We start from the raw sequence: 15666 nt of genomic DNA on the forward strand, positions 1-15666 counted from the left end.
GTTTTGGATTTTGAGAAGTGATTATGAGTCCAAAACGACTCAACTCAACTCAACAAAGCCTTTGTCCCAAACTGGAGTTGGGGTCGGCTAAATGAATCCTTTAGAAAAATTTCATGAAGAAGGAAACTACCCGGCTCTAATCCTGGCTCTAGTTTGGGTTCTTCTACATGGATCATTTTCTTCCATTCTATCCTATCCAAGGTCATGTTCTCTGTTATGTTCCTAGCTATCAAGTCTTTCCTCACTGTTTCTGCCCAAGTTGTTTTCGATCTGCCCCTACCTCTTTTTACTACATCAATTTGGCACGAGTCGCCTCTTCTCACCGGAGCATCCAGAGGACTACGTTGGATATGTTCAGACCATCTTAAGCGGTGCGCTCTAATCCTGGCTCTAGTTTGGGTTCTTCTACATGGATCATTTTCTTCCATTCAATCATATCCAAGGTCATGTTCTCTGTTATGTTCCTAGCTATCAAGTCTTACCTCACTGTTTCTGCCCAAGTTGTTTTCGGTTTGCCCCTACCTCTTTTTACTACATCAATTTGGCACGAGTCGCCTCTTCTCACCAGAGCATCCAAAGGACTACGCGGATATGTTGAAACCATCTTAAGCGGTGCTCTCTCGTCTTCTCCTCAATTGGTGTCACCCCCACCTTTTTACGAATGTCTTCATTTTTAATTCTATCTAATCTTGTGTGGACGCACATCCATCTAAGCATTTGCATCTCTGCTACACTCATCTTATGCACATGCTGCTTCTTGGTGGCCCAACATTTTGAGCCGTACAGCATAGCTGGCCTCACAGTTGTCTTATAAAACTTTCCCTTGAACTTGGCAGGGATTTTACGGTTGTACAGAACTCCTTAAGCAAGCTTTCACTTCAACCAACCTGCTCTAATTCTATGGTTAACATCCTCTTCAATCCCTCCTTCCTTATGTAGAATTGAACCAAAACGACTCAAATGTAAGTTTAATTTTGAGTCCAATAATTAGTTTTGGACTTACAGTCTGATCTCAAAAATTCCAAAAAAAGCAGGGCCTCAGTATTTACTTTGATGGATTGTCTTGTCGAGATTTTATATGGTGTCTGGCCGTATGGTCCAGTGTTTTTTCAAAAAGTATTGTAAGGCCCACGTCATAGGATGATCCAATTGGGGCACAACGTAAATAGGTTGTACCCTAAAATATTTTCCATAGAATGATCCTAACCCTCCGATCTATACAGGGACTGCACATTATGAAAACCTCTATAGATCAGAGGGCTAGGATCATCCTATGCAAAAGATTTTCAGGGTGCAACCTATTTATAGCCTAACAGATAAAAGGTTTAGATCATCCTATAACATCACCTAGAGTACTTTTTGAAAAAATGCTGGACTGGCCCACACCATATGAATTCTCGTCTTAATATCTGATTATAATGTATATATGTACAAAAATACCCCCTTTATATGGGTATAAATATGTGCCTTTAATTACTTCTAATAAAAAATAAGAAAAAAGGTTAAAAAAGGTATTTCTTCCTCATAAAAACATCATTTCAATCTGGTCCTTCTGTTATCGGATCTCTATTAAATTCGAAATGGATCATGACCTAGACAGCAAATACAATGTCGGGCGGTAATTGGGCTTCATATCTGAGAAATTTAACCGGGTAATTGGGCTTCATGAATTTAACTCAGGCCATTTTCGTTTTGGATTTTTAGAATCGATTTTGAGTCCAAAACTGATTATTGGACTCAATTTAATTTTGAATCCAATAATCAGTTTTGTACTCAAAATCCAAAACGAACAGGGCCACAGGAAATCAAAATATGTAGAGATGAATGTCAATTTGCAACACATGAATCTTAACTTTAGCTATTTTGATGGTAGTCTAAATCTGTTTTGATGTTTATTTTACCATCATGGGCAAGATATAACATGAATCTTCACCACCGCTTTTCCAACCCTGAATATAATAATACTGATTCTCCTACTGGTCTTTTCAAGCTACAGAACTGTATCCACCTTCCTTCTTTACCTTTCAATAAACTTTGATATTCATCAGACCAAGATTTTCAGTTTTCCCACATATTTCTATTTAGTTTATGATGAAAATGGCCATCATAAACATTACCCAGATGTCTATGAATACATATGCAATTATTACAGAATGTAATTTCATGTGGAGAATGTAATGGTCATGAAAACTTCTGATGATTCAGAATGGACTGGTGCATATGATGTATTGCAATCACACTTTGTATATTCCAATTAGAGTATGGAATCTTAAAAAAGAGCACCAAAATACCTCAATTAATGTCCCAAGAAACTTTCACTATGACCAAAGATAGTTGCATCACAACATTAATTTAATCTATGAAATCTCTAATCCATGTAAAAATGTTTTGGGCACAAATTGTCATGGACCGCAGTCGGTCGGCATAGAGGACATGTCTAGACACCTGAGTATATAGGGAATGGAAAGAGTGATTGCTTCTCTCACCATACAAAGTCAATTGTTCAACCACCAACAAGATTACCTGGACAGCAGAACAAAACAGAAAACATGTGCTTATTATGCTGATCATGGTTGTAAAATGAGAGGGTCAGAAATTGGAGCAATAAATAAAAAGTGGGGGCATACCCATTGAAAATATTAAACTAAGGGCATGTTTGGCAACCATGAAAAAAAAAATCCATGGAATATTTGCTTCCCTAGGAGGTGGGGAGTATTTGCTTCCCTCAACAGAGAGAGAGAGAGAGAGGGGGGGGGGGGGGTGCTCCCCTTGGGTAAACAAATATTCCATAAATCTTTTTTTAGTGGTTGCCAAACATACGCTAATTTTTTTGTTTTGAAACTAACATTTTCATTCAATATATGAAGGACAAAATAAAATGGGAATGGGTTCCTTTCTATACCTGGCTGAAATAAAAGTTTCTGGGGTGGTCAAGCATACGAACTGGAGACATATCTACTCCTTCGAAGTTATGACCAGCAAACCTAAGGCACCGATGAGCAAATACTGCAAGAAAAAAAAATACAGCAATTAGAATCTAGATTTAAAAGCTTGCTTTGATTTTTATTTTATTTTTTTATTGAACAAACAGAAAATGTAATTTTAGGGAATTTTGTGACAAATAACTACTGAGACAATTGTAGTCTGCTATTATATAAAAATTGTATTCGAAAATTTTTATCAATATAGGAACTCATAAGAAGTCTAAAAAAATAAAAACGCTTTCCATGAATTGGCACTCAAGCATTTTCTATAAGTCCAGAGAATTTGTTCAACAAAACCCTCTATTACTCTACAAAAGTGGAGGCAACTGCCAACTATACTTGGACAATGAGGCACCTTTTCAATGGTGAAAGGGCAGCCACCATTTCAAAAAGGCCTGATATTGCTTTTTTCCATTTTTTGTTATCACCAAAAGTAAAAAATTTATAGAGAAAGCAGACCTTGATAATAGGTTTTTCAGTCATGATAATTGTCACCCAGCCAACATACGGTAGAAACCTGTAAAGGAATTGCCAGAACAGAACATTAAGACGAGGAGATCAAATGAATAGCCAGCCCATCGATTGATGGATGATGACCAGATAATAACAGTGATTAGTCCTTGCTAATGATAATTTATAAGATCAATGTAAAATTGATGCTAGATGCTAAAGATCTTACCCTACAGCCCTCCCCATGATATGATGACGCTGAAGCCAGAGCTGACCATGAGCATACAAAAGCCTGTCATCCCCGAAATTGTTATCCCCTGAAAAAGGGAAGGCCATAAAGAGACGGGAATAGCAGTATATCAGTAAAATTGCCACTGCTTCGAGATTAAAAAAAATCAAATCCGAGTCGCAAAAATTTTGGTTTAAAAGCATCAAATGGACAAGACATGTCATTCATTTACTAAAGGTGTAATAACTATTCTTGGACAACATGCATATGATTTCAATTGGTAGGATTATCAGGGATAATATATTACATGATATTCATTTTCAAATATATATATATATATATATATATATATATATATATATATATATATATATATATATATTACATGATATTACGCCTTAATATTATATCAGTGTCTTGGTTCTGTGGCGTTCTAATATTTAAAAATCTTTATTCAAATATTTGATACCTTTTGTAAGAACATCAACCTCTCCAGTATCCTGTCGTTCATGAACCTACAACAAAAGTTTATAGATTATCAGGAGAAAAGCTGTATCCATCTACGAAAGGCATCTCATTTCTTTTCTTTTTTTTGAAATGGCAATATATTGAAAGAATGGAACCGAGATGGTCCACAAAAATACAAAGAAAGAGAAAAGTTACATCAAAAGGAAAAGGCATCTCATTTCTTATGCGAGAGTACCTTTCGCAAGATCCATAGGCATCTCATTTTACATTTCTGTAGTTGCCCACAATTCTCAATAACCAGATCAATAATACCAAATTTCGACGAAACAGAGGACATGGCCTCACTTAAATCATTTAAATGACTTAAAAGAAACCTTATAACCTGACTGATGGGTAATAGGGCCCACCACTAAAACTTATCCAAACCCATATAAGAGACCAAGTACGGAACCCCCTAAGATAGATTTTTGGACGTGAGAACATCCCAAGCAGCTACCAAGAGAGTAGCTACCGCCCTTCTTAGTTAGTAGCGTGAGAGGGGCCCTCTCATGTAAGGCGCGCCTGACTTACGATACGTGAGAAGGGCGTGAGAGGGGCCTTCCATTAGTAAGGGTAGGGTAGCACAAGACTTACCAAAAAAGGGCGCGCTACGGCCCTATTAACCCTTCTCGTGTACGGGGGCCTACGGCCCTACACAACTTGCCAACTTCCCTTACTACTATACTAATAAGGCGCGATAATATATGGGGGGGCAACATGCATAGCATCTACTAAGCATACTGGCCCAGTGAACTTCGCCTTCATAAACTTGGCTAACAGAGATTCGGCCCTCGTTCACAGGGAAGGCAAACCGTATGTTAGTGCTAGGGACTGTTCATCACCGGCAGCACCTCCCCCCACTTCCCTCTTCCCTCCTTGACCCCCTTACCTTACTCCTTGGCTGTCGACCACAGATTTTCTGCACTTATTGTGCAGCTGACAGTCATCCCTGCACCTCCTAATCTTCTTCAACCACCCTGCTATTATCCTTGGCAGGTTACAGCCTTTATTCCCTCTTTCACCTTCTATCTCCTCATCTTCCTCTCTCTTGGACTGTATTGCTACTCGTAGGGGCTGTTCCCACTGGATTATCACATCTTCCTTTACTTTTAGGGAAGATTTTCACCACACCACTGCTCGTCTCGCTATCTCTGCTGCCTATGCATATATTTTTGCCGTCTCCATTGTGGCATGTGAGTTAAGTGATTGATGCATCCCTCATGTGGATCGGGTTGCCGCTACTTCTCCACCCCCTCTTGGGTTTAGGGTTTAGGGTTTAAGGGATCTGAGGGAGAAACACTTAATTTCCTGATGAGACCTGACCTCTACAGGACAAATATGATCTTGAACCACAGTAGGCGGATTGCAAAAACATCCAACCATCATAGATTTCACAAGGACATTTTTATCTATAGCATGAATTAACTGAATATCTTTCTTAAAATTATTCATGTGGGGGACTGGAATGTATAATAATAACTGTGGCCTTGATAAAATAGACCATTCAAGATATACTACCATTTTATGGCCTTTATAAATACAAGCATAAAGAGTTCATTTGATGGAGTGTCCAACAACCTAATAACAAAATGAGTAAAATGAATGACTATCAAAACTGATGTAAAAGAGAGAAAAGCCAACAAACAAGTCAATAACCCTCACTTCTAATCATGTTCATTGTGCATGTAGCCAATATTAAGGAGGGTCCTATCGCATAATACTGCAGTTAAAAAAGAATGAATGAAAAAGGGAGGCCCAAAATAACTACCTTAATTACTCGATGAACAATAGGAATTTCACGTCCCTGAATCAAAAATAGAAACAATTGGATAAAGGATATCAGTAAATGCTTGCGACATATATCCAGGAGATAAATAACAAGGTAAATGATAAATGTCTAGAGAGAATAGCAAGCACTCATCCATAAGATAAAACCAAAAAATACAGGGACAAGTATCAACCTCTATTACACATCCAATAAGCATCATTCAGAGACAAATACCAGATTACCAGCATTTAGATAAAGAAAACAACTAATAGTTTGTGCCAATTTCTAGCCCAAAGTTCTACAGAAAAGGTGATCATACCGAATGGAGCAGATTACCTGAAAAATAATAGGAAGAACTATAAACATTCATTTCTTTACTAGTATGAATCAAATGTGTCTATATAGCCTCATTAGTGAAAGAAGCCCCTAAATTTGTGAGAACAATTATCACGCAACCGTGTTTCTTCTCATTAAAGGAGTTCGTCTTTTCACTCCCAATAATAGCAAAAACTAAAGACAGATTTTTACGTCTAAAAGTGCAATAACAAAAAGGGCGGCCCAGTGCACGAGGCTCCCGCCATTGCGGGGTCTGGGGAGGGCTAGATGTACGCAGCCTTACCCCTGCTTTGCAGAGAGGCTGTTTCCATGACTCGAACCAGTGACCACCAGGTCACAATGGAGTAACCTTACCGTTGCGCCAAGGCTCGCCCTCTAAAAGTGCAACAATAATTCAGAGAAAATCTCAGGACAGGAGAAAGTAGAAAAACCTCATCTTTCACGGTTCACCCCCGCTCGGGCCAAACGGTCTGCCTCACTATTGGCCGATCTCCTGACATGGCGGGAAAAAAAAACCGGGGTTCCTTCTAGCCAATCTTGGATCTCCTCCAAGAAATCTACAAACATCTAGAGATAGGGGGATATCCCCTCAAGCCATCTGATGAAATTAAGGGAATCCCCTTCCGCTATCAGCCTAACTCACTCATCTCTCGCTACTTATCTTGCTACTTAATCTGATACCTTGCAACACAACCCTGAGCTCAGCTACAGTTATATTTATGATCCATTGTGCGTGCGGGCGTGTGTGTGTGTGTGTGCGCGCGCGCGTGTGTGTGTGTGGCTGAATCCCACACAAACTGATATTCACTATTGGGAATTTCTTAGCCACACATGTTGCACATGCTCATTCAATCATGACTCATCGACGTACAGGCCAATCATGGATGGCCCATAGTTGAAAAATCTTGTTGTTCACAAACAATGGATGTTTGGTAACATGGGCCTGGTCTATCCATTGGCGGGTCTCAACTCAGTGAGCATGTGCCAGATGTAAGGCTATGAAGTGACACAAAAACTAGCACACACATGCATGCAGGCCACACAAAATCATATGAATTACATAGAGATTTATAGTTTCTCAGGTGCATCCCTGTCGAATAATATCATAGAATTGTTTTCTAAGCATGTTAGAATAGCCCATAGCACACATAACTCCAAAATGAGCGAGCCATAACATAACTTCATGAAAAAGGTATTACATTGAAAATATATCTTCTTCCATGCAAGTTCTTTCACATCAAATGGAAATCCATCCAGAAAATTTTACTGGAGAACTTAGAAATATCTTAGGCATGATCAGCAAAGTGGCTTCTTCCCTTTTACAAAATTGAGGTAGTTAACAAATTTATTTGTGCAAATCCAATAGAAGATCAAAAGAACATTTGAACTTTGAAGTGCCCATTTTAACCAACAGAACAAAATTATTATATGAATGTTACAAAGTTCACAATCTCCATCAATATTGTAAACCAATAACAAAATGGCATTCACAATTAAGCAACCATGTTAAATAACAACAAAGAACCCATACATCAACGTTAAATACGACAATTTCCCCGGTACGAATAGGATCGCTACTCATGTGCAAGAACAATATATCACCCTGCAATAGTAAAAACAGCTGTCATTATTAAGAAAAGAGAAGGCAACAACACTAACAATAATGACTGCAACTTCAAGTACCACTTCAAACTAAAACACCTCAAATATGAATTACAAATATTGAAGAACTACCATTCAAAAAAAATATATTGAAGAACCTCCACATTACAAAGAAACCTATGCTGCCTCGTATTCCTAACAGGTGAAACTATTTACAAGTATTAAGTATAGTGTGGGCATAGGGTTGCATATGAATCATAAATCTCATCATAAAGCCAGATAATCACAGCTTGTCAAGCTGAGTTAAGGCTTAACATTTAGTACTTGACCTGAACAAAAAACAAAAAATAAAAATGGCATGCATGTATAAAAACTAAAACATTTTTTCTAGGCATGATTCCTACTAGCAGCACATTGGTAATAATCTAGTTTAAAAATTCAGTATTCCACTATTCCTTATATTCATTCAGCAGAAAAAACTAAAATACTGCTAGTTACTTTATAGGCTGGAGTTCTGAATATCAAACTAAGGAATAGTATAAATAGGATTGCAGTTTTTGTTTTGGGTTGCATGCTTTTTTTTTGAATTGTTTGTACTAATCCTCAAAACCTCAACCTATAAGGTTTAAGAAACGTTCCAAGCCATCGCGGCAATGGAGAGAATTGGTATTTTGGGTTGCATGCTTTGCCAATCAAATAACAAAAACTACTTTCCAATGTTTAAAATGCAAATTGATACAACGTTTAAAGGGCACAAGTTCAATCAAGACGTACTCAAAGACTTCTTCTTTTTTTCCAGGTGTGTCCTACGATCCCTATAATCATACCAATGATTCATGCACAATGATATAGATCACATGCCATTAGGACCCACACTGGATGTACAACAGTGCAACAAAAGTACCAATCAAATGATCCTAAGCAAGCATTCGATAGCTTGTAAATGGTTATTTGTTGGTCTGTTGCAAGAATCATTTGAGATTGTGGTATGTCTTTGGGTTTTGATGGGTCCGGCAGCGTATATCTGAATCTAAGTTCTCAAATTCACAACATGAAACTTGAAATTCGAGCCAAAAATGCATTTAGGTATTCCTGAACAGCGTCCCATGAACTGAAAATCACAACACTAACATTAATGTAAAGCAAACTAAAAGCATTGGTTTTCTTTATTTAATACCCAAGTACCAAAATATCTCCAAAATGAGAATCTTCTCAAGAACATGTGTTTTATGCCAGGGAAGAAAAGAAATAAAAAACAATTTGTTTATTTTTTACTGTATATTGTATATTTTTCTAGATGTGGTCATAGGAATACATGGCATGCTTTAAAATGTTTTAGGGGCATTCAATAGCCTTTGCACCTCATTTTATATTTAAACCTAAAAAATTAGAAACATAAAAACACGCGGAAAAAAGGATATGTGTGTAGATAACACTGGAAAATCGTGGTCACTTTACGTTTGCAGCATATAGACGTGTCGACACAGACAAGGGAGTGGACATGTGTCAACACGAATTTAGACACGTCCACCATCCTTTTCCTCTTTAGTTATGCAAATGATGTAAAAGCCAAAAAAGTAAGTTCCTTTTCCTTGCAAACAACTTTTCCTCCCTACGCGATATGCACAAAGAAAAAGTTACTTTTCCTGGCAAACAACTCAAAGACATCTATTTTCCCTTTTCCTCTATTGTTATGGCAAACATTTCAAACAATAACTTTCTTTTCTCACACGCAAACAGATATTTTAGTAACTTTCTTTTGTCTTTGAATACGGTTTTGTAAGCCCAATGGTTCTACCTTGGCCAATTCCTATCTAGTTTTGATGATTCCAAACACAAGTGATTTTGTGTTGTTATTACTAATATGTTTGATGATTATAGAAGATCTATTCCATCAAGCATCAAAGTCAGGGAGAGCATGGATCATGGCTTGAACCAATGGTGGAAATCATACGAAGCCAAAGTGAAGATGAAGGCTTGAACCTCTCATGAAGATCAAATGAGCCAAAGATAGAACCATTCATGAAGACCATGAGAAGCCAAAGAAAAGGAGAAAAGATCCATGAGCAATGAAGACTTGGAAGTGTTGAAGACAAAGTGAAGAATCAAGTGTGTTTCAAGTCTTTATATTGTATAAAGTCCAATCCTTAGCTTAGGGCTTAATAGAGGATCAAGGAGTCATCATTTAGAGTCCCAAAACATGATAATTTACAAGGGACAAGACATAGAGAACATACCCTAGATATTAGGATATTTATAGCCTAAATGCGAAAAATTGGCAGGGCCAATCGACTGCCCCTACACCAGTCGACTGGGGGTTTTGCAAAATACAAGTTGTTGGTAAAAAGCAAGTGGTCCAGCATTGGACCAGTCGACTGGGGAGTCCAGTCGGCTAGTGGCCTCCAGTCAACTGGTCTAGGCTTGAAAAACTAGCTGTTAGAGATACAACGGTTAGTTCTTGGGGACTTCGGTGAAATTACCAAAATGCCCTCCAATACCGGATGCTTATTAAACACGTCACTAGAAATACAATTAAGGGGGAGGATTGCTACCGAAAAATATTCTTTCGTTAACCGACCTCAAGCTTAGGAAGCATCCAGAGAAACGGCTAGTTCTAGTTTCTAAGCCTATATATAGGTCCCCAAGGGTTTCAAACTCAACTCTAACACTCTTAAACCCTAATGAAACACCTCTAGAATCAGAGAACCCTCCTTGAGCCTCTAGTTGGTCATATTCAAAGGATTGGACATAGGGATTTACTTGTACATCTTCTTCCACAACATTGTACCCTTTGAGAAGGGATTTTTGGTTTTCTTCTTTTGTAATCGACATTGTATTTGGGCGAGTGTTCGGAGAAGCGGAGCCCTCTCTCCGTGGTGAAGGATCGCCACCAAGGTTAAAGCAACTGGATTGTAATTGGCAACGGTCTTCGCCGAAGTTAAGAAGATCAACATAATGAAGCCATCAACGTGTTTAGTTGGTGGAGTGGAGTAGGCCTTGTGGGTTTGAGGACCGGACCACTTTAAATCCCCGGTGCATTCTCTTCTATCTCTTAATCTTTACTTTCATTTTTGCGCTTTGGATTTAGCTTTGTGTGCTTGATTGTTTGTTTGGTCTTTTAACTTTCTTTTGGAGAGCTTAAAATTGGGTTAAATTTAAAAGGCTAAAATTTGTTATTTTACCCAATTCCCCCTCTTGGGTTGCCATTCTAGGTTGGGCCACATAGATTTTTTCAGGTTTCTTTTCTCCTTGTTATCAAATAGATATTTTAGTAACTTTCTTTTCTCCTTGTTATGGACATTTTGTAGCTATTTAAAGATCCATCTTTGTGCCAATTATCACAGCAACTGTGAGACTCTACAACTTTAATTGTTACAACTGTGAGACTATGCAATAGTGCAAATTCTCTACAACTTTGACCAATGCAACCGTGAGGCTCTACAAGTTTGCAACTCTGCACCTTTAACTATGATTGGTTCCTCCCATGGTTTAAAATTTCGACCGAAATCTGAAATTTAGGATATCGGTCAAGACAGAACCCGAAACTACCTGAAACCGAAATTTCGGCCAGAGTCCTAAATTTCGGCAATTTACTTTTTTTCCAAAATTTCGGCTGAAATTTCAAATTTTACTTTTTTCCGAAATTACCGAAAGTACCAATTTCGGTCAAAATTTCAGAACAAGTTTGAAAAAAAAAAAAAAAATTTACAGAACTGAAATTTTGGTATTTCGGCCGAAATTTCAGTTTCGGCTATGTTTGAAACCGAAACCAAAAATTTAAACATCTGTGGGATTCGATTATTGAAAGAGTCAAACGGAAATTGGCTACATGGAAAAGAAATTATCTATCTCTGGGTGGGCGGGTCACATCGATCAAAGCAGCCTTATCAAATATGCTTGTATATTACATGTCCCTATTCAAGATTCCTGCCAAGGTGGCTTCTTGTATTGAAAAACTTCAGCGTGATTTTCTGTGGGAAGGAAGGGAGACCGGATGCGGCAAATATAAACATCTGCTTAAATGGAGCACTGTATGCCGGGCTAAAAGATATGGAGGACTCAGCATTGGTAAAATAAGATTACGTAACAAATCTTTGGTAGGCAAGTGGCTATCGAGATGTGGTACGGAGAAAAACGAATTGTGGCATGAAATTATTGGGGATAAATATGGTAGAAGTTGGGAGGATTGGGAATGTGGCTCTACGTCTGCTGGCAGAGCGTCTGGATCACGGCGCTACATCTGTTCTGTCAAGCTGGATTTTAAACCTCTTGTTAGAATCAAACCTGGACGTGGGAATGAGGTTAGATTCTGGATGGACTTATGGCTTGGCAAGGCCCCCATTGGCACTATCTTTCGGGATTTATTCAGACTCGCGCAGGACCCTGAAGCTAGGATTGCTGACTATTTACGAAGGGTGAATGGCGAACTCTTTTGGGACATTCGTCTTTGCAGGAATCTGAAAGACGGGGAGATTAATCATCTCACTTCCCTGCTTGCTCAACTTTCGGACCGATATTTATCTCATCACGAATGTGATAAATGGATCTGGATGCCGGAGTCTCATGGTCGCTTCTGCGTGAAGTCCTTTCATCAACTGAATGTGGAATCAAGGAGGACCGCTAGTAAGTTTCATCTATGGAATGCAAACATCCCACCTCGGATACAGTGTTTCGCTTGGACGGTATCCCATAGGTCGATAAATACATGTGAACGGCTTAAAGAAAGAAAGATTCAATGCGCTAGCTGGTGTGTCGTGTGCCACAACCACGAAGAGACGTTGGACCATCTACTTCTATTATGCCGTTTCTCCTATACGGTATGCATGGGTATTTTCAGATTTCTTGGGATTTCTTGGGTAATCCAAGATAGTATCACAAAGACCTTGCTAAATCGGGCAGGAGGTTTCCATGGTTGTCTTGGGAACCTGATGTAGTCCTCTATGCCTTTTGCTATGCCCCCCCCCCCCCCCCCCCCCCCCCCCCCCAACAGACACAGACACACACCGCCCACCTTGCGGTTGGATAAAACTTAATTTTGATGGGTCGTCGCTTGGTAACCCAAGGATGGCTGGCATTGGGGGTGCGAATCGCAATTTAGAAGGCCAGATTATAATGACATTTTCAGGTCCAGTCGGGATATGCGATGCCAACGAGGCTGAGGCAAGAGCCCTATTATTTGGATTGAAATGGTTCTGATCACACAATCTCAGTCCTTTGATTGTGGAAGGGGGGATTCCTCAAATGTCATTGCTTGGGCCGCAAATAAATGAGCGGGGCCTTGGCGCCTTTCTCATATTTTGGATGAGATCAGAGACTTGATCTACTGCCTAAAGCCGCAATTGGCGCATCGTAGGAGATCGGCTAATACAAAAGCAGACGAACTAGTGAAAGAGGGGGCTACTAGGAACGATATGGTAATTGTTTTTAACGAGGATGTAAACATACCTACTGCTGCTTAAGGTGTGGTTTTACTTTGGTTCATTGGGGGCATCTTGTCCCCCAGTACTTCTCAGCTGTACTTTGGCTTTGGATTATTAATAAAATTGTTAACTCAACTCAACTCAACAAAACCTTTGTCCCAAACTAGTTGGGGTCGGCTAAATGAATCCTTTAGAAAAAATTCATGAAGAAGGTAAAAGGAATCTACCCGGCTCTAATCCTGGTTCTAGTTGGGTTCTTCTACATGGATCATTTTCTTCCATTCTATCCTATCCAAGGTCATGTTCTCTGTTATGTTCCTAATGACAGAGAACATTGCCTTAAATCCAATATCGAATTGCACCTGGGAATGGACTGCGGAAAATGCAGCCCCTTTAGTTGTACTCCTGTAATGCCAATCTAGCCAGTAAAGGACATAGATATAGCATCTCCCAGACTATAGGTGTTTCATCACTTAGTACTCCTGCAATGCCTAGTTTTAAAAAAAATTAAAAACTACTTGGTTTTGATAAAAACAATAGTCATGTCCCTGTTTCTTTCTTTCTTTCTTTTTTTTTCTTTTTTTCTTTTTTTTTTTTTTTTTTTTTTGGGGGGGGGGGGGGGGGGGGGGGGGGGTGGGGTGTCCGACACTATGTGTCCGTGCCGACACGTGACACCCAATGTCTCCGTGTCCGTGCTGACACGCGACACCCATGTATGTGTCCACAAATCATATCTTTTGGAAAAAAACGGTGATTTCCATAAGATCCATCCACACCGTATTGCCTTTCCATATGAACGAGTCCAATGTCTCCCATCCCCCATCGCTCACTCCATACATGTCCTTGAGCACTAACCTTCACAACATTGAAGGCTCCTCACGAAACCTCCAAAGCCATTTGCCTAATAATGCATTATTAACTATCCTAAATTTTCGAGTGGCAACCCCTCCTTGCACTTCAGGACGACATTCTTCCTCCCAACTTACCAGGTGGAATTTCCTATTTTCCTCTTTATCATTCCCCATAAGAAGTTCCTACGCAACTGATTCAGTTTATTTATTTTCGAGCATGGCCACCTAAACAAAGACATAATGTAACAGAAGGTTGGCAAGAACGGCTTTGATATGGTGATCTTTCCTCAAAGGGAAAGCAAATTTTTCTTTCAGGGAGCAAGATTCCCTTCAGCTCTTTCGATAACCGGATCCCACATTCCTTTGGATGTCCGATCAGAACACAAGGGGAGACCCAAATAACTATTAGAGAGCAAACCTCTCCTACAACCAAAGTCTCTAGCAAACACCTCCTCCTCATTCAAGTGGATCGCAAGCAAAACCAACTTCGACAAGTTAATACATTGCCCCGAAAGGCCGAAACTGCTTCATAACATCTGAGCGGCTTTTATCCGCCTCACAAAAAAGTAGCGTGTCATCAGCATACTACTGGTGAGATACTTCTATACCTTCTATGTTAACTTTGAACCCATCAATCATATTTAACCTCGCTTTCCTCAACATTCTACTTAAGGATTAGACTAATAATGTTTATGCTTGCCATATGTATTGATGGATATAGCAATTATCACCTATTTATAGGAATTATCACCTACTTAGCACCTCATGTTGTTTCTTTAAATATCCATGCATATAATAGGATATACCCATGCTCGTACGTATCAGGGTTCTCAGAAAATCCAGAGTTGTACTTGTACCCATGTAAGAATTGTTGTATATCGCATCCATATCAACACCATCATATATTAAACAAGGGACAAAGGGTAAACTGGACACCTAATGCACTTTATAATCACCATATTCTGCCTGCTAGAAAAACCCAACATGCAAGGGTAAGATATGTTTTGTGTCATACATTTCTTCCAAAATATTTTCTGATAAAATGCTATATGTTTTGTGTGTATATGGATGCATATTAGCAAAGAAGAGAATAGGGTCTCTCTCTCTCTCCTCCTCCCCTCCCCCCCCTCATTTAAGTAATGTATTCCACTTTAGAAGAGGGCGGGTTTGTGTTAATATTGAGGAGGTTTTCTCTCGACTTATTTTATTATAGTTTCGTAAGGAAAAAAGCAAACATGGTAGCAATAATATGTGACTCAAAAAGAGGGAGAAGGTTACATTGGGAGGGTTTACATGGGACAGTATTAAATGAGTTTTTTTTTTTAATTTTAAGAATCCTTTTTTGAAAATGATGCGGGCATTGAGGACTCGAAGGTTAGTTAATGAAAAATAAATAAAAGAGGATATTAATGAGGAAGTGAGTTTTGTTAATTTAAAAAAATAACAAAACCTCTTGATTTATTTTGAAAATCTACATTAAGGAACTAGGTCCCAGTTACACCAACCGGATTGTTTCAGC

The 15666-nt window shown here is 38.9% G+C and overlaps 1 protein-coding gene across 2 annotated transcripts in view; it reads right to left on the bottom strand.

Annotated features, from left to right (window-relative positions):
* Positions 1 to 2226: 2226 nt before the first annotated feature.
* The window catches only part of LOC143886482 (uncharacterized), a 66716-nt gene continuing 53276 nt past the window's right edge, over positions 2227 to 15666 (bottom strand). For both annotated transcript variants that reach the window (XM_077390462.1, XM_077390461.1), the window contains 7 exons: positions 7806 to 7877; positions 5939 to 5974; positions 4133 to 4178; positions 3664 to 3751; positions 3444 to 3501; positions 2903 to 3006; positions 2227 to 2523 (listed from right to left, as the gene is read on the bottom strand). In XM_077390462.1, the coding sequence (XP_077246577.1) occupies positions 2956 to 3006; positions 3444 to 3501; positions 3664 to 3751; positions 4133 to 4178; positions 5939 to 5974; positions 7806 to 7877 (351 nt within the window). In that variant the 3' untranslated portion in view covers positions 2227 to 2523; positions 2903 to 2955. The remainder of the gene's footprint in view (positions 2524 to 2902; positions 3007 to 3443; positions 3502 to 3663; positions 3752 to 4132; positions 4179 to 5938; positions 5975 to 7805; positions 7878 to 15666) is intronic.

Source organism: Tasmannia lanceolata, unplaced genomic scaffold (genome assembly GCF_043159265.1).
Source record: "Tasmannia lanceolata isolate RefF3 unplaced genomic scaffold, GAP_Taslan_0.1 ptg000011l, whole genome shotgun sequence".
In the NCBI taxonomy this organism is placed as follows: Eukaryota; Viridiplantae; Streptophyta; class Magnoliopsida; order Canellales; family Winteraceae; genus Tasmannia; species Tasmannia lanceolata.